This window comes from Numenius arquata, chromosome 7 (assembly GCF_964106895.1).
Source record: "Numenius arquata chromosome 7, bNumArq3.hap1.1, whole genome shotgun sequence".
NCBI lineage: Eukaryota > Metazoa > Chordata > Aves > Charadriiformes > Scolopacidae > Numenius > Numenius arquata.
In genome coordinates, this window is record NC_133582.1 from 63212622 (window position 1) to 63232133 (window position 19512).

The window sequence follows — 19512 nt, forward strand, 5'->3', positions numbered from 1 at the left end:
GGCGGGGACGGGGCGGAGCGGGACGGGACGCGTCTCGGGCGCGGGGCCTGGGCGCCGGGCGCGGCGGGAGGATGCGGCGGGGAAGGCGACGGCCGGCACCGCCACCGAGGAAGGCAAGGGCGGTCGTGAGGATGTGGGAACTGCGCCTGCTCCGTGGGACTGCGGCGCGACCCCTTCTCCGGGGTCCTGGGCGCGATCGGGAAAGTCGGGGGGCGCTTCCCGTCCGTGAGGCGCGGAGCGGTGGGGTGGCTGCCGCCGCAGCGGGATGTACTGGTGGCGCGGGGCCGCTTCCCGCCCCTCCTGTTCCTCTGGCAGCGGCCAGTCCCCCCCGCGGCGGCGGCGGCCTCGCCGTGCTGAGGCGGGACGGCGCTGCGGGGGAGGCCGAGGCCGCCGCGGCGGCTCCATTGTGTGGGGCCTGCGCTCGGCGGGGCGGGCGCGGCGGCCTCCCTCGGCGGGGTGGCGGGGCCGTGTGTCCCGCGGGCCCCGGGGTGCCGTCGGGCGGGGGTGCGGGAGGCGGGCAGGGCCGGTGACGCTGGGAAAAGCCCGGCCGCGGCCCGTTCTCTAGACCTGCATCCGCTGTGACGGGGATGCGTTGTTGGCGCCTGGGTTTGGTTCACTGGCGGCTCCTTCTGAAGCGGCTCGTCTTTACTGTCACATCCTAGCAACCCCGCCCTTCTCCATCCTCAGCTGCTTGTTTGCGGGATGTTCGTCGCAGCTCTCGGAGCTGGCCGTGTCCCAGACACCCTCACCCCGCCATGGATTCGGGGCGGAGGGGGTTCAGCCCCGGCTCATTCCCCTGCTGCCCGCGATGCCCAGCCCTGCCCGGGCAGGGTCCCGCCACACAGGCCTGTCACCCAAACCCAGCGTATCCCGGTACGGATGAGGAAACCCGGGGAGCACGCCTTTCCAAGCTGCTCCTAAGGGATGGTTGTTTCTTGTACCTTTCAGAACATCTCAGTGTATAAGCTCTTGCAAGTCACCACGTTGCTTATTGAATGTTTCTCGATGCTACTGCTTCTATTAGGATATTACTCTTCAAGTACCACCACTAAATCATCTAACTGATGTGTTTATCTTAACTGAAAGCGAAACCGTGTGTGCTGTTATTTATATTGGGTTTTCCTAATATGTTTTCAGGTAGTCTGATCCCAGCAAGAATACTGGACTAAGGGCATGGGAATCTGAAGACCTCTGTTTCTCCTAGAAGAGGTGAAGAGGCTAGAAACGTTAAACGTTAAAAATCTTTGTGATGGGACTAATCTGCAAAAAGCATGTGCTCACTGATGGTACGGAATGAAAGGGTGTTAATTTGCAGATGAAGAAAATGATCAGCTGGAAGGTGCTAATGGCCAGACGTGACCTTCTTTGTCAGATCCAATATGTGAAGTGATTTAGGCCTAGCATTTCCATAAAATGTTGCGATTATAAGAATTGTCACTTTGGGTTAAACAGAAGGGTAAACAAAGTTTTAAATCTAAAAACCTCTGTCTGCTTTTTGCAAAAACTGAAGACATACTTCTTTGAGAAGCTCTGTGTTTTGAGTGAGTTGTGCACCAGTTTGCAGCCCCGTGGAAGTAAAACTAATTAAATGAATCGATATTATAGTTTATTTTTATCAGCTTTGTTACTTGGGCTGTAGGCAATACTGTGTTCTACTGCCAGGGGCAAGGAAAATCAGGTGTTTTCTTGAGATCCCAGTGGAACTCATAGAAATACAGTACTTTGTCCAAGCACATTTTATAAATTACAGTGCTTGTCACTTTAGAATGGTTTTCTTTTTCAATTTCATATATTCTTCAGAGTCGTAAAATTCTTTGGCCTTTTTTCTGGCTTGCAAAATGGTGAAGATACTTACAAAGTGGAAAAAAAAATACGTTATTTTTATTTTCAAAGTGGGTTGGGGAACAAGGTTATTTGTATTAAATCTATGTGATGTAGGATTTTTGCCTTTCATGAAAAGGAAGCAGAACAATTACTGCATCCTGAAGTTTAGCATGCTGTTGGTTTATTTTTTTCTTCTTTTTTTTTTCAACTGAACCGTTACTTCCTGTTTATTTGTTGTTTCCAGTGATAAAATAAGGAGAGATGGGAAACCCAGAAAACTTTGGAGATGCGTATGTTGCTGTGATTCGTCCAAAAAATACTGCTAGCCTGAATTCTCGGGAATATCGAGCTAAATCCTACGAAGTAAAACTATTTCATTTTTTTTATTTATTATTTTTTAAAAAATACTTTATCATAAATATATAATAATATAGCAAAGAGAAAATCTGACAATAAGATTGTTTAAATAATGTCTGTGTGTCATACACCTACTATGCGTTGCCCTATCCATATGGTATTTGACCACTTGACGGTTTTATAAATCTTTGTGTTTCATTCCATTTCAGGGCCTTTTGCCCTGTGTGCTGCTCAGCACAGAGCTGCAGCCTTGGCTTTTGCTCTTTAACCTTACTGTTACGGAGCACATTCTGACTTTATCATCCTGCTCCTCCACGTTCAATGCGTCATGAATTTTGTTACTTTTTTTAGTGGTACAATAAATAATAAAAAAAAAAAGTTCTGTGCTTATTTCAGTTGTGCTTAAACTCCTTTGGTTTCGTTATTGTTTGAAAGATTTTATTGCTTGAAGTTCCCATTGAAGGCCAAAAGAAAAAGAGAAAGAAAGTTTTGCTGGAAACTAAACTGCAGGGAGGCACTGAGATAACCCAGAGCATCTTGGATTATGTATTGGAAGCCACCAAACCAATTTCACCAGCCAATCAGGGTATTAAAGGTAAGAAAATTTTAGTCTGATTTATTGTTGATAGCTCTATAAAAATATTTTAAAAATTAAGTGGGCATGGAAAGGTTGTGCAAAAGCGTGAAATTAATTTTAAAAAAGAAGGTATGTTTTGAGGTTCATCAAAAAAGCGTACAGCTAAACCCTTTAATTTAATACCTTTGTTTCCCTTTACCTTCCACCTGTATCAAATGCTTACTAAAAGATTTTTATTAAGTGAAACTTTGCCTGTCTGTACTACTTCTTCACCTCAAGTTGAGATTTATAGGTAAACTTTGGTAAAGCCATTGAAGTGGCTTTTTTTGGTCATTAATTCCAGGTAAAACTTGACTTGAACTAGTGAATCGATTGCTTCTAAAGTCTATTCTGAAGTCAGCATTGTTCAGCAGACAGTATCGACGTGAAAATATTTCTGGCATAACTGTCACAGATATAATTTGATTAGTACATTGTCTTTTTCATTGTTCTGGTATAGCTGGTCTAGCAAACAACCTCACGTGTGTGCTGACAAAAATTGGTTTAGCCAGCGTATTTCAGTTTCAGTTTGGTATAAACTATACTGACTAAAGCACTTTTTGAGGTTTTTTTGCCGTGTACCTCTGCTTTGTAAGCAAGGTTATGCTGGGAAGGTTGTCAGTGCGGCCAGGACAATGCGGTGCTAACGATTTAGAAAAGGAATAGCTGGTTGCATGGTAGAACGTCGGGGGTGGCAATAACTGGAGTTGGGTGGACTTAACAAATCCAGCCAAGTAGCAAACACGAAAGAACATGATAGCATCAATACGTATTGAGGAATGCCTAGTGAAAGCAAAACCTGTGCAATCCATACACAGTTTAGAGAGTTTTAAGTTCTCACTTAAGTTCTCTGACTCTCACAGAAGGTCCAAGCATTAATATGCACAGCTTAGTGCGGCCACTGCTGAAATATGCAGCAGAGGTCAGAAAAGCAAACAAAACGCTAAATTTTGTAAGAGTTGGAAGGGAGGATAACGTGGAAAGTACTGCCATACCGCTATATGAAGAAAGCGTTCACCCTGATGTGGAATATAGCATGCAGCTGTGCTTTCCTGTTTCAAAAAGAATCTTGTTTAACTTAAAGATACATGGTTTTGGGTGAATGCTACAAAAAAATCAGGGATATAGAAAAGTTGCTATGAAAAAAGGAGTACAGTCATGTCATTTTTCATGTTAATGGGTATATACATATTTATGTTCTTTATTTTTTCATATGTATTTAGATTTTCTTAGCTTGCTTTAGATTATAGTTCATAAGAATCATCATCTTTTTCTTCCTAGAAATTAGCAAGATTGAGTCTGGTAAGCTTTCAGATGGCCAATTCTAGATAGTTTTGTTGGGTTTTTTTGTTGGCGAATTAATTATTTTTGGGTTTCTTAATACTGTGCTAGGAAAGCGCGTGGTGTTAATGAAGAAGTTTCCTCTTGATGGAGAGAAGGCAGGCCAGGAGGCATCACTTTACATTGTTCCAACTGTTGTGAAAGGTAACGTTGAGCATCGTTTCTGAAGTTTAGTTGAGGATTTATTAAAATTTTTCGTGAGTAAGCTATATGGCTTTTTCTGTATTTAAACCTTAAGAGTTGCATTCAGGTGGAATCTCTCTGAATACTTTCAAACTTGAAAAAGTTGCTTTAAGGAAAAAAATTTGGTTTTAATGTATTGCCTTTGTTTCTGTAACGATGGCACGCTTTTGTTTTAAGCTGTATTTGTTCACTTGGTTATATTTCAAAACATACATATTAACTTGTATAGAATTTACTGAATGCAAGTGTGAGAGACATCCTATTCAGTTCAGTGTGCTTTACTCTGAGAAGGATGCTTATTGAAGTCTGTGAACAGTTTTGTTTGAATAAGGAATGGTGAAAAAAAGTCTTTAGAAGGCAAAGTAAATTGTTTGTCGGGAAGGTATTTTTAAAAAAAAAGCCTGAAGTAAATGTCTCTGTGATTTTGGGGAAACTCCTTCATTTTTGCCTTACGGATAGGCCTTAAGGATAAAAACTATGGAATAAATAGCACTGTGGAGTTACCAATAGCAATAAATCCCTTTTCTAGTCCTGAGTCCTATTCTTTTTTTCTGGCAACAATATGCATTTAATATTAATTCCTCAGATGAAGCTGATCACACTGATGAAACAGTAAGTGAACACTTTGAAGTTTTTAAGGCTACCATGTTGAGTTGTGAATTGTTAGCAAGGATTGTATGTAATTTCTGTCAATTACCATTTGGAAAAAAAAAAGTTACTCTAAAGTTAGAGTACACAGTTAGTCGGGAATCTGTAACTACAAAAGATGCAGAAGGGAAAATAAGATTGTTCTCATTGATGTGTCTTCAGAGTATGTTTCCTTTTTAGATAATACAAAATATGCATACAGCCCTGGATGCCCTGTGTTCTACTGTTTACAAGACATCATGAGGGTCTGCAGTGAATCCAGCACCCATTTTGCTACGCTTACTGCAAGAATGTTAATTGCCTTGGATAAGTAAGAAATGCCATCAGTAAAGATATAATAAAATAGAAGTTAAACAAGATAATTTGTAGGTGTAACACATAGTTTTTATAGCATTTTCGTGATTAAGAAGGAAATCATTATGATACTGTGTTTATATGTTTATTAGAAACTAAAACCTTGACAACAGATTTCTAAATCTTTCTAAAAATCTTCTTGCAAACTCAGGAATGGTGTTCTTATCTAAATCAGGCAGCTTTTGGAAGTTCTTGCTCACAGTGAATGTTCTGCAAAATCATATAAAATACTAATGATTAATCTTCTATAAGTGACATAATTGTCATCTTTAAGAGTATTTGCTGGAGTGTAGTAAAAATATCCTGTTAATTGCATACCATTAAGATTTGCATTTAAATTAAACCTCCTTTTAGAAGGGGAGCGCATCTTCCCCAGCCATACAAACTTATTTGCAGTAGGGAATTAACTTTCAGAAAGGTGATTAGTTGCTTAGGCAGATTTATAGTAGTTTGAATATGTGAGCAGTTTTTGGTCTTGAAAGCCCTGGCTTTTTTTTTTCTTTTTTTTTTCTTTTTTTTTTTTTTTTGTTCTAAAGCCCTTCTGTGCCGTCAGTACAATTGCACCTAAAAGAGAATAACCTTCAGCACAGCGTTGTGAAGGCAGGTGGTGGCCTACGTGAAAGAGACTTAGCAGTTTGGAAACAGGACCTTCGGATTTTTTGCCTTTTCCCATCTCTCCCTAATGAAACACATGAGTTAGAAGGCTTAAGTCAGCACAGATATTGAAACTCAACCTTAAAAAAAACTGTTTTAAGTTTCAAAATTTGCATGTTGAGAGTAGCAATACTGATAAACAAAGAAAAGGAAACAGTGACATGTCGGTGTGGTTAAGTGTTTTGGCTATTACCAATGTTACTCTTACCTTAGTTTATAATTTCCTTATCTTTTGAGAATTTGCATCTTCAGGAAATGTGTTTGAGCAAATACATTTGCTTAACTATATTTGGTTAAAAATTTAACATTTGGGGATTAATTTAGTGCTATAAAATTGGCTGTGCACATTATAATGTTTTCTTTTAATTAAAATGTGTTATTATCATACGTGCAACCCTTGATCAAACAAAATAATGGACAGACATGATGAAAATAGTCCTTTTCTACCTGAAAATGAATTACTTGGTCATTGTCTTCTGCAGGTGGTTGGATGAACGGCACACTCAGTCTCACTCCATCCCAGCTTTGTTCAGACCATCTCCTCTTGAGAGAATTAAAACCAATGTAATAAACCCTGCCTATGCTATAGAACCTGGTCAAACAGAGAGCTCATTACACATGGGCTATACTGCCCTGGAAATAAAGAGTAAAATGCTGGCATTGGAGAAAGCAGATATGTGTGTCTATAATCCTTTGTTTGGATCTGACCTTCAGTATACCAATAGGGTAAGAATTACACTTTCATTTTGTATTTGTGAAACATACATACACATTCATTTTACAATTAATTCATTTGATATAAGTGTGTGCTTTATGTTTAATATAATTGGATTTCTTCATTGCACACTTACTGCTAAATGGTTTTTCAAATCCTCACATTTGAACACCATTCTCTTTAATTATAAAATGTTACTATCATAACATAAGAGAATATCTGGCCTGGATGGGGGATTGTTTAGCCAAATCTCAGTAAGATGTTTTTTTCGGTTGTGTTTATATTATGTCTTCACAGGTTGACAAAGTGGTAATAAATCCATACTTTGGCCTTGGAGCCCCAGACTATTCAAAGATTCAGATTCCTAAAAGAGAGAAGTGGCAACGTAGCATGAGCAGTGTCACAGAGGACAAGTATTATGTTACATTCCTTTTTCATTAACAGATAATTTTGTTTTATTATATTACAGCAGTACTTTGTAGACTTGATCAGAATGAGATTCCTCTTACTTTAGGGCTTTACTGTATAAATACATATTTCATAAGAATTCTATTTGAAATCTCTGAGTACTGAAACGCAACAATTAAAGGACAGATCAAGAAGGGTTTAAATGATAAACATTAGGGAAGTGTGTCTTAGCATAACGAATACAGCTGTGGCTTGACTACTGCATGATGAAAATGCTAGTTGTGTGAATACTGGCACATTTTAGATTCATGAGCTTCATTTTTATTCTTCATGTAGATTTGCAGTTAGTGCAATGTTAGTAATTTCAAAAAAGTTGTTGTTCTCAACTATTGAAATGCTGAACTGTGTTTTCCTCCTGTTTCCTCTTTTAATTCATAGGGAACACCAGTGGGTAGATGATTTCCCTCTTCACCGCAGTGCTTGCGAAGGCGACTCTGATTTGCTAAGCCACCTTCTGGATAAAAAGTTTTCTGTTAATCAGTTGGATAGTGACCACTGGGCACCTATCCATTATGCATGTTGGTGAGTCAGATGAATCTAATTTTGCCAATCAAGTGCATTCTTGCTGTTGATTCTTTAGCACTAATCATTCATGTCATTTATCATGCAGACTCAGAAATGAGAAATAAAAAAAACTCTAGACTTTTTATACTTTGACTTCAATATATGTTAGTGTTAACCTTCTGAAGAGTGAAAGATTGCTTCAGGTTTTCAGATAATTTCAATCTGAATGGTTTCAGATGGGACCGGGCGTGCAGATCATATCATCAAATATGTATCTGTTGCCTCTTGTGTGTGTCCTGAAGCATCTGTTCTAATTCCAGTTGGAGATACTGGGTCTAGTTTAGCGCGGTAACTTTTACAGTCTTTGTTGGTTAAAGGGCTGTGAGCAGTTTTACAGCAATAGCTGAGCTGAGCCCGGTTTGGTGATAGCCAGACGTTGAGTGGGAAGCTGAACTAGGTGATCTACATAGGTCAACTTGTCTGACTATAACTGTGATGATTTCATCTGTAAGTGCTTGAGAGCTTTCCTCAGTTGTTGTAGAAATGCTTTTGTTTTATCTTTAGTCTTCTGTATTTATAGTAGTGTCTGATGATATGAGTAACATGAAAACCAAATTTTGATATTAAAAAATTAATTTTTAGTGTTTGTCAGAAAGTTTGCATAAACAGTATACGGAAGATTTACTAGTTACCGGTGTGAGGCTTGAGTCCTCAGGATCCATCTGCATGACAATCAGAAGCTTTACTCTGATTCTCACACAGATTTTTTGTTTTACTTTTTTTTTTCAGGCAAGGCTGAACTACCCAAACTTAGTTAATTCAAAGTAAGGTTCAGCTTGTCTATAATTAATCCAATAAATGGTTACTAGACCAATGGTTACCAAAGAAGTGCAGAACTGATAGTAATTTCTACAAACTTATTAACGTTCCATTGTCTTTGGTGTCATTTCAAAGCTAAAAACTCTTAAACATGGAAATACACTTTTTCATATTTAGGACTATCTGAGAAAGATTTTATCTCATGTTTGCTGTGTCTGTTCTGCTATAAACCTGTCTGCAGGTATGGAAAAGTTGAAGCCACTCGAATGCTATTGGAGAAAGGGAAATGCAATCCAAATCTCTTGAATGGCCAACTTAGCTCTCCTCTTCATTTTGCTGCTGGAGGTGGGCATGCTGAAATAGTACAAATTCTTCTAAATCATCCAGAAATTGACAGAGTAAGTTCTGTTTGTGTGTAAAAATAGCAGTTTCAGCAACAATTTCTAGCTTGTGTATGTGAAATATTCTGTGTCCAAACCACAATGTGTAAACACAGTGATCCTGTTGAGAGATTACCGAAAAATGGTTAAATATTTTTCATTACCTCTGCTTTTCCCATTGGATATCAATTAAATGTTTGAAAGCTAGGATCGAGGATTTTCAATATATCAAAAAATGTTGAAATGTTTGCCTATCTCCAGTGAAGACAATGTATTATCGGTGTTTCTGTTTGTAGCACATTACCGATCAACAAGGAAGATCTCCACTGAACGTCTGTGAAGAGAACAAACAAAATGACTGGGAGGAAACTGTAAAACTGCTGAAGGAAGCCATAAACAAACCTGTATGAGTTTATTTTCTAAGTAGTTTAAAGTTTCTATTTAATTTACACATAAACCTGTAGAAGAGCTAGGCTCACGTATAGCTGTTGTTGGAAACGTGCAGTATACTGAAATTCTTAGTGTAAATATCAACAAACTGACGCTTTGTCTCTTTAAATGTTTCTATCTATATTTATTGCTCAAAAAATGCATGCCAGAATGAAATGGCGTGTTTTTATTTATTTGTAAATTTTACAAATAAATTTGCAAATTTATTTGTAAAATTTGCCCATTTTATGTCTACTTTTGATCACAGAAGCACCACTTGCCTTATGTGTTGTTGCATGTCCATGAACAGGAGCGTTCAGCTGGCTAAATGTAGGCTGCTACAAAACAGGCTTCACCTCGGTGTAGGCTTTCTTAGCCCTTAGCCGTCAGTGGGGATCTAGCCAGGATAGTAAACAAAATTTACAATGCAATTTCTGTCATCCTGAAGTAGATTTAAAATCAGCCAAATAATATAAAAGCACTTGCTCCTTTTCTTTGTCTTCAGATGCAACTTGTACCACTGTAGGTAGGTGGCAGTAAACCTGTCAGTTTTCCAAGATTTTTAAATTCTCTTCTTATCACTCTACGTGAATGAAACTCCCAAAATAATTAATGAATTTACCTCCTTTATTTTAGGGATTTTATTATGCAGTTGATTAAATGGCATGTGTGTGTCTAATGACTAAAAGACTAATGCACACATTTTAAGTAGTTTTCACAGTGTAATAGGTGATATTACCTCGTCGCTTATTATTATTGAATTAATACCTTAAAATAAAAAAAAGATAGAAGTTACTGCAATAGTGACTGCTGCAGCAAAAATAGACTGATGTTTTCCATTCCAGCCTCATTTTCAGTCAGTTGTCATTTTCCAAGGCATTCTTTTTTGCCTTTTTTCCAGCAGTTTTTAGGCTTGATGTCTCAGTTCTTGACAACTAAGTAGATTTGAAGAAGGGAAATAAATTTCTGCAACTCTCTTATTCAAGCAGCTGAAACATTTAACCCAATAGAAATGAAAACAAGAAGTTTCCCTGATTTATGACTTGCGTGTGTATGCTTTAAGCACCTGATTCATGTTTAAGTACATCTTTCAGGAGGCGTACTCTGGGCCCACATGCAATTCAGGGAAAGCTGTGGGGGTTCTGGAGGGGCAAATGATTTATTTTTAGTAATATTATAGAAGTGCTAAAAGATCTTAGGTTGTATTCTTTCTGCACTGCGGTCTGTGTAAAGGGTGGTGCTTCCCTCTGAAAAATAAGTCTTTTTAGTATAGATTAATGAGGGGAATAATTAATAACCTGCCAGTAATAGTGAGGTGGACATTTTGGGATATGCATAGGCATCTGAGCCCCAATCCCTCTGGGAACTTTTAAATGCCTCCTTGCCTTTGAGTTCGACAGATGTGAAGTCTCCAAAATACCAGTAAGCTCTTTCTTGGAGTTCTTGTGGTAGGAAGCACCATATAAGAACACGCATAGGACATGAAACAAGCAGTTTTGATAAACAGTAAATATGCGGGAGTTGTGCAGTGCTCTTTTCCTCAACAATATGGATGTTGTTGGATTATAGCAAAATTGCTTTTCTCTTCAGAAGCACCAGCAGAAAGGATTTTAACAAGTTCTGTTTAATGTTTTTAAATGTTTATGTAGTATGAAAAGGCACGAATTTATCGTATGGATGGGTCATATCGCTCTGTTGAGTTGAAACATGGAAACAATACTACTGTACAGCAGATAATGGAGGGGATGCGTTTGTCTCAAGAGACCCAGCAGTACTTCACCATCTGGATCTGCTCTGAGAACCTCAGTAAGTAACGAGGAAGATCGTTATACTTGAGAGTTTATCGTAGTTTTTTCTCTCTGCTTACCTTTAGAGGAAAACGGTATTTTCTTAGGAAAATAGGAAGCATGCTCTCTGACAGTTCTGTACTAACACCTTTCTGTCAGCTCTTAAAAGCCATCCTTTAGGAATTTATTTGTATCTAGACTGACATTGCCCCTGCCAGAGACTCTCTAATCCCTGTAGGTCTCCTTCTGTAGATCTTTTGCATAGGGACTGAAACCAGTTTTTCCATTTCCTCTGCTTAAGCTGTCCTGCTGGCTCAACTCCCAGCCTTTACAGTCTGATGTCTCCAAACTGTGCCTTCAGACTATAGAGAGATTCTGCATTTTAGCCATCATTTTGGTACCGCCATAGGTCTGACCCTGTATCACCATGGCATCTAGAATGTATTTCATCTAGGAAGATGGGGCTGGTCCAGATTGCCTTACTGTTACAGGGTGCCTTTGCTGTCACAGTCCTTACTGCTACCTTACCTGTTTGTTTATTTAAAAAAAAACCACCTGTTATTTTTCAGGCCTCCAACTGAAGCCATATCACAAGCCTTTGCAGCATATTAGAGACTGGCCTGAAATATTCACTGAACTGACAAACTTGGATCCTCAAAGGGAAACTTCACAGCTTTTCCTGAGAAGAGATGTGAGACTTCCACTGGAAATAGAAAAAAAGGTCTGTACTTGGAAGAGATAGCATGTCAGTCAGAACACTGTGACCATCAACACTCAGTGTGTTTAATGACTGTAGTAATTTCCAAGCTTATTTAAACTGGCCCACTCCTCTCTTTTTCTGTAATAGTTTGAGTCTTTAGTTTCCTCCTTCCTTCTCGCCTTCCTGCCCTCTCTCTCTTCTCTCTCTCTTTCTCACCTTCCCAGCTGTCTGGTTTCTCATAAGTCTGTGTGCCTCAGTCTTTATCTGTCTGTCATACAGCTAAAAATAACCTGCCCCATTTTCTTTGTCTTCCTTGTGCTGTGATTTTTCAGGTATTTAATTGGTCAATTCTGAATGGGATTATTCAAACATATTATTGAAACTGGATTCATGGGTAAAAAACCCCACAGATGTCAGTATTTCTGTGAACCTTTTGAATGGGCATGGTATGCTAGTCACCTTTAATTTGTAAGTGTGTGAGATCAATGAAGTGTTGAATTAAGTCAATGAAAATATGCCATTTTTTCTATTACGAAGCATTACTAAAATGCATCCTTCAGTCAGGATCACACCTTTGTCTTCTGTCTCTGAATTGGTGAGAAATTGTATTTATAGCTCATTTTCTTTTACAAAGAAATCATATTACTTGAATCTTTTCAACAGATTGAGGATCCATTGGCTATTCTTATCCTTTTTGATGAAGCCAGGTATAATTTACTGAAAGGTTTCTATACATCACCTGATGCCAAGCTGATCACACTGGCAAGCCTGCTTCTACAAATAGTCTATGGAAATTATGAGAGCAAGAAACATAAACAGGGCTTTCTAAAGTAAGTATGTGCATTTAAAAACTTTAAAATTATGGGTATAGGTTAAGTATTTTTAGGTGGCAGTTAGAATGGAACCCTCAAATTCTAGGTATGGCTTATTTATTATTTTTATCCATTGCTGAGCTCTAGTTCAGACTAATTGCATAACCCTTGTAGCATTAATAGAAGCTGTACGTAGAGTCTGAAAAATATAATAATGTTAATTATTGCAGTCCCAGGCAGAGAGGTGGAGGTTCTGTACTCCATAAGTCTATACTGAGCTACAGTAATACCAAAATGAGTAACAGTATTCGTGCCAATGGAGGGTTTGACAGGACTGAGACTTTGGACAACACTGAAGCAGCCTCTTACTATGTCCAGTTAGACCAGCTTCAGGGGCTGGCTGTCTTCCCTCTTTGAAGAGGACAGACAACGCAGAGATACTATTTCTGTTCTCTCGTTTGTATGTGAACTGCTATACTAAACTGGTCAGAAACAGAGCATCAGTAGGGCTCTGCCAGATGGTGCCTTTCTCTCCCCTTCTCTCTGCTTGCCAGGGCGAAGGTATCTGAGCTGTTCTGGGTATGGCTTTTTCCTCCCACATGCATTTCTACAGCAGTATCTGAGCACATCAGGATTTCTGTTCTCCGCTGTGTGTGCACCTCCGCCCCCCACCATCTCCCTCGCTTCATTCATGCTCTGAACAGCTCTGCTGTTCTGGAATGCTGCCATACTTCTCATCTCTTCTCATTCACAGCATCAACTGAGCTCTCTTGGCTTGCTTTTTTTGGTTGTATTCTCTACCATCAGTAAATCAGGGTGCATTTTCTGCTACAGCTGACACAGACGTAAGTGCGGGTGGCCTCTGGAAGGGCTGGCTGTACTGGCTGGGCTTGTTCATTCCTTCCTCTTCCTTCTGTCAGGAGCAGAGACTGTACCATTACAGAGTGAGGTAGGGGAATGACAGGAAAACTTTTCAGTGGGCTGTTCAGTCCGTTCCGCCATTAGCCCATCTTGTCCTGCAGTTACACAGTTGGTAGATGAGCCTCAGGAGGACTGGGTGTAGGTGGGACCGCCGGCCCGCAGGAGGCTGTGGTTGAAGGCAGCTGCGTTTAATATGGAACCACCTCCTGCCGAATCCCGGCAGCTGCAGCCCCATGTTCCTTTCCGCACTGAGGCAAATCAGCAACACGGCTCTGAGTTGATCCTGCTCAATGGAAGTGTTTGACTCTGTTACAGACAGGACTACTTGGAAAGATAGTTTCGGCCAGATAAAGAGATTCGTGGACATTTGGGCATGGTTTGCACCCATATTCAAATGAAAGTGTTGGTAAATATCTTGCCTTCTTCTTCGGACGGATGAAGGGATTTATATTCTGAATATTTTTGTAGTTGACTAAATGTTTATTAAAAGACTGGTCATTTAAAAAATACATCTGGGCTATTGTTAGTATGAGAGTATCCTTGACCTTAGAGATCTGGATGCATTGTCCTGTGCAGGGCTTTTGCTTGGTAGGTCATATGTGCAGTGACTGAGAAATATAGTTTAAAAATCACTAAATAGATTGTACCACTAGGTTTTTGAGAATATCTTAATTGTGCATAAAAGCAAACCAGTAAAGGCTTCCTTTTAGTGTTTTTCTGTGGTTTGGGTTGGGTTTTTCTGTTGGTGTTTTTTTTTTTTTTTTTTTTAAAAGTCACTTTATATAGATAGCTTCAATTCCGTGTCACGTAATATTAAACTTTCATGTGGAAATTAATCAGGCCAAGTCCCTGGTGGTGCTGAATACAGCAGTGAAGGGAAGAGTATCTATAAGCTGTCATCTTTTCCAAGTATGTGATATTCTGGTGTAAATGGCTGTTCGTATACAATTTTGGCTTCCAAACTGGAATTCACCAAACTGGTCTGTAACCAAGGAGGAGTCTCGTGCTCTGCTGTGAGCATTTCCTCTCCCTTTGTGTCTGTGCGCAGGACACAAAGTGTGTAACAGAGAGCTGGATCTCCACTAACAAGCTGAGAATCACACTGTATCTCAGGAAGCCTTAGCGTACATTTCAGGAAAGCTTCTCACCTGATGAGACAAGATAGAGTAGGAGCTGACTGTCTGCTCAGTATGTGGCTTGAAGATGCAAATTGGCAGACACTGTTTTTTCTCCTTTGTTTACTGAAGAAAAACTTTTTTTCTGCTTTGTTTTTCTCTTAGTGAAGAAAATCTAAAATCCATAGTACCAATCACTAAACTAAAAAGTAAAGCCCCTCACTGGACAAACAGGATACTTCATGAATACAAGGTGAGATAAATAACAGAAAATCCTGTCTTAACTTTTTTTGACTCTCTGGTTGACAGTTAATGAATAACAATACTGGTATATAAAGCCAGAAATGTGGATTTTCTGTTGTCATCTGTGCATTTATCTTCAGCGTGTGTGTTGGGGATACCGTCAATGCAGACATACATGTAAAGAAATCTACTCTGACTTGTATTTTCACATCTGCTTGTAGCAATAGATCCACAAAGTCTTTTTTGCCAGTGTAACTTCTATGTTAGGGATCCAATAGCCATTATTTTGGGGTATGAGGGAAGGGGAAAGGAGTTGCAATCTCTTGTTCCAAAGACATTTGTATATTTTACATTTTAAAAACGGCTGCGTAGAGTTGAGATAAGCTGTAATGCAGAGTGAGGATCTCAAGAGGTTGGTCCCATCCACCACACCCAGTGTGGTAACTCTTGAAGACATGAGTTCTCTCTCGTGCCCTGTGCCTTCTCGATCTGGAGCGTGGCCCAGCCAAGTTTTGTGTTTGTTAAGGTACTTCAGATCAGTCTGTTCTGAAGTGGGAGCACTCCAGCGATCCTTTGCCGTGACTGTTTCACTCTACTGAGGAGGAACAGAAGCCTATCTCATTCTGAATGAGGGCTCCACTAAAGAAAAGAAATCTGCACCTCTATTTTGATTAGAAAAGAAAAAAAAATCCATGTTTTTTTGGGGGAGGTACTTGCTCATCTTACCATGCCTCATGGGATTGGACCTCTTAAAGGAGGAAGAATGCTTAGTGTTACAGATTGCGATGCATTTAGTGTCAGTTGGGTGCGTAGCGGGTTATCCCGCGTGAGTCCAACATCTGAGAGGCAAAACTGTGGGGCCCTGCAGAGGCCAGGTGTCTGTGGCTCAGATTTTTGAGGCTCATACAGGCACCTGCTTTCTGCCTCAGGTCTCTTCTGGCATCTGAGCCTTTCTGTGGCTCTGGGGTTTAATTTAGATATAGAAAACGGTTGCTGGGAAAGCACTTTGGGAATACTCATTTAGAGGGAGTTCCACTAAATAGTGGATTTTCTTCAACCAACCACAACTATTTGGGAAGACTTGTTGATTGCCATTGTTCTTTATTTCTAGAACCTCAGCACCAGTGAAGGTGTAAGTAAAGAGATGCATCACCTTCAGCGCATGTTCTTGCAGAATTGCTGGGAAATTCCTACTTACGGAGCAGCCTTTTTTACAGGACAGATATTCACCAAAGCAAGTTCAAGTAGCCATAAGGTCATCAAAGTGTACGTGGGAGTAAATGTAAAAGGGCTGCACCTCCTCAACATGGAAACGAAGGTCAGCTGAATTGAACTGCCAATGATAACCGATAAGCTTAATTCTGTTCTCTTAAATTCTTTGTGCTACCAGTCATTTCACATTGCACTGTGTGGTTAAATCTGACTGGGAAAATTTCCACAATTTTTATAAGATCTTTATAAGGCACTACTAATAGAAAGCCTTGTGCTTTTCCACTTGGCTACTTTATTAGCTACAACTAGATTGTGGAACATACTGCTATTAGTCAGAGTCTCATCTAAGTGAACTAAGAACAGTTCAATTTGTAAGTGGAGAATATTTTCTGAGTGACATTTTCCTACATGTCATTGTAGGCTTTACTCATCAGCCTAAAATATGGTTGCTTTATGTGGCAGTTGGGAGATGGAGATACATGTTTTCAAATCCACAGTCTGGAAAACAAAATGAGCTTTATTGTGCATACCAAACAGGTAAGCATTGCCCTTTTTTTCTAAACTAGACAGACTCCTCTCCTGAGGTTGACCACCCTTGTACAGTATAAAAGAAGCGCAAGCCAAGCCCCCACAAAAATCATCTTAAAACTGTAATATTTCAGAATGTTTGCTTGTTTTTCTAGCCTTTAGGGTTCAAAATACATAAAATGCATCTGTAATCATTAGGGTAAATGTTTTTTTATTAATTGAAACTGTTGCATATGCCCAATTCCAGAGTAATTCAAAATATGATGAGAATCACAGAGTTAGAGCTGGTAACTTTGTTGTCAAAACTGGTGGAGTTAGAGATTGAATAAAACTGAGGATCTCTTAAAGGCCGTGTTCTAAAGCAACTGCAGTTTCTCCCAGTAACTTTTGATAGTGTTTGTGGATGTCTGATGCAAAATGCTTGTTTTACCCGTAAGTCTGCATGAAGGGTAACAATGCCATGTTAAAATGTGACAGAATTACAACTTTGAGTATCTTGCATACTTCGACAGTAGTTGCTTTTGATTCTTATATATTAAGGTGGTTACAGGGAAAGTGATTCAATGTTTTGAAACCTTCTGGTATCTGAGAAAAGTCTAGGCTTTGTTTTCCTTATTTCTAAAATGATGCAACTTCTCACTTACTGTATCTACTTGCATTTGTCATATGCTGAAGTTAATTGTGTCACAGTTCTGAAATGCTGTCAGGATTTCATTGTCTATATTTATATAGGCAGGTCTCGTCGTAAAACTTCTGATGAAATTAAATGGCCAGTTAATGCCAAGTGAAAGAAATGAATGATGGAAATGAACAACAGTTAGAAAACAGCGTCTTACAGCTAAGCAAAAACCCACTTACTTCTCATCGTAACAGAACACTTCCACGTACATGAATTTTACACAATAGAAAAGTCAATTTGTACAGTTTTTTAACTTTGTACAGAAGCTGCATGGTTTATTTTAAAAAAAAAAACCCTATACAATATATGCATTATTTTTATAAATAGTTTTGTGTTTCCTATATAAGCTATTGTAGGTCTTGAGCTTAACCAGTAAAGTTAATGAAATGTAAATGGTTTCCTGAGTTGGGCGAGCATGAACCAAGAAAGGCGTTTGTTCCCAGAGGACTATGGGACTGCCAGTGCCATTGAGCAAGTGTCAGTTAAACTGGTTACCTCTCATGTCATTCTGTGGAACACCAAGGAGGTTTTATATGTTACAGTATTTTGTAGACACGCTTTATTTTTAAGATACTGTTGGTAAGTATGCTAAAAAGACCAGCTAGACCTTTGAGCAACTTTCGATAAACCCTTGTTTTTTATTTGTTTCCTGACAAACGTTATAGCTGGCTTTATTTTTACTCTTTGCTTTCTGATACTTTGTATTCATATTGATTCTAAAATATTGCATGAGGATGTCAAAAGGGAAATACTTTAAATCATTCAGAAGCCATATTAAATGTTTAGCATGCTTGTTTTTTTAAAAAAATTGGATTGTTACTTTTGCTGTGCAATATAAAATGTGTATATGGAGGAGGGGGAGATACAGATTTACAAATGAATCTTACTCAGAGGACTTTAGGAAGTTTAATAAATCTTACCCTGGATTGCAACACACCTGCAGTAACGACAACTCACATAGGAGGTACTAAGTTATTTATGTTAAGCTAATTTTCCTACTCATTACTTCAGTTCCTTGAGGCTACAAGCAGTGCAGGGTGCAGGAATGAAGGCTGACAATGTAAGGAGGGCAGATGCAGTTTATAAGCGTCCTGTCTGCTCCTTGCAGGGTCGGTAGTGACTCTCAACAAGTTGGGTCCCAAGCGTAAGGTGGGACCCTGTGCAGTCTGAAACACATCCTTGTCTGTTAAAATAGTATCCATAACACAAATCTTTAAAAGTTCTGGTTGTATTTCAGGGTTTTAAGTGCACTTGACTGTTTCTTCCACATAAATTGCATGCTGAAACAGTGTGCAATATTTTGTAAAAAAAGATTAAAAAAAAAAAATTAGCACTTGCCTCTAAGTTTTCAAATAAAAGTTAAAATGAATGTTTAGAACTGCTGTGGTGTAGTAACTTCACTCATACCTTACTACTAGTAAGTGCCGTTTAAGAAATTAAAGTAGTAAGCAGTTAAAAAAAGTGAACAGGAGACTCTTGTATTTTGTAATCTTCGTAGCAAGCTATACTTTTCTACTTAAACTTCTCTGGCATATATAACAGTAAATTTTCATGGATTGTTATATTTTATTTAAGGTATATAATGCAACAGTCGGGTCCTTCATGGTGCATCCTTGCTATCAGTTGGCACTGGTATCAGAAATACACTTCTCTACATAGCACTTTGTTAGAAAACTAGAGGAAAAATGTTAAAATGTGTCATACTATTGAATAATAGTATTAATATGCCTTATTGCTGTATAGTTCTTTCTGCTGAATTCTTATTTATTACTACCTAATAAACTTTGCAACAAGTCATGTTTGTTGTTTTATTATTGCAGCCAGCGTGAAAGTGCCATCAAATGTCTTACCAAGAAGGTGTTATTTGCAAATTTTGTACCAGGCTCATCTTTGCAAGGTGTGTGGGAAGATCATCAGAGAGGGTTTAGGGAGGGTCCTACGGTGACTACAAACTAAGGCAGTGCACCTCAGAACCCCTCAGGAATTCATCAGGAAAACTGGAACCTGTTAGTCCTGGCAAACCAGGAGCTTGCAGATGCTGTGTCAGTGGAGTTGCTCAGCAGCAGGAGGCTGGTTTCTTGGCAGGCTGCTGGCACCTGGGCACGTCAGAGTTTCCGTTGTGTTGCTGTGACAAGGAAGGCGAGTACAATTCTTTCATCTGAAAGTGAGGAAATGAAAAGTCAGAAGAGAGAGAAGTCTCACACTCTAGAGACCACTAGTAAC

At 39.2% G+C, this 19512-nt stretch overlaps 1 protein-coding gene across 2 annotated transcripts; it reads left to right on the plus strand.

Moving 5' to 3' along the window:
* The first annotated feature begins 4 nt into the window (after positions 1-4).
* On the plus strand, positions 5-19085 carry KRIT1 (KRIT1 ankyrin repeat containing). 2 transcript variants are annotated; one of them, XM_074150201.1, is made up of 18 exons: positions 5-113; positions 1138-1286; positions 2069-2187; positions 2617-2776; positions 4190-4282; positions 5150-5279; positions 6460-6703; positions 6990-7105; positions 7539-7682; positions 8725-8881; positions 9160-9267; positions 10942-11098; positions 11649-11800; positions 12443-12609; positions 14793-14880; positions 15982-16188; positions 16503-16619; positions 17343-19085. In XM_074150201.1, exons 3-18 carry the CDS (start codon positions 2086-2088, stop codon positions 17409-17411), a joined length of 2211 nt encoding a protein of 736 aa, XP_074006302.1. In that variant the 5' UTR covers positions 5-113; positions 1138-1286; positions 2069-2085; the 3' UTR covers positions 17412-19085. The 2 variants fall into 2 exon arrangements, with proteins under 2 accessions (XP_074006302.1, XP_074006303.1); XM_074150202.1 differs by lacking the exons at positions 5-113; positions 1138-1286; positions 7539-7682 and having other exon boundaries at positions 2086-2187.
* The last annotated feature ends 427 nt before the right edge of the window (positions 19086-19512 follow it).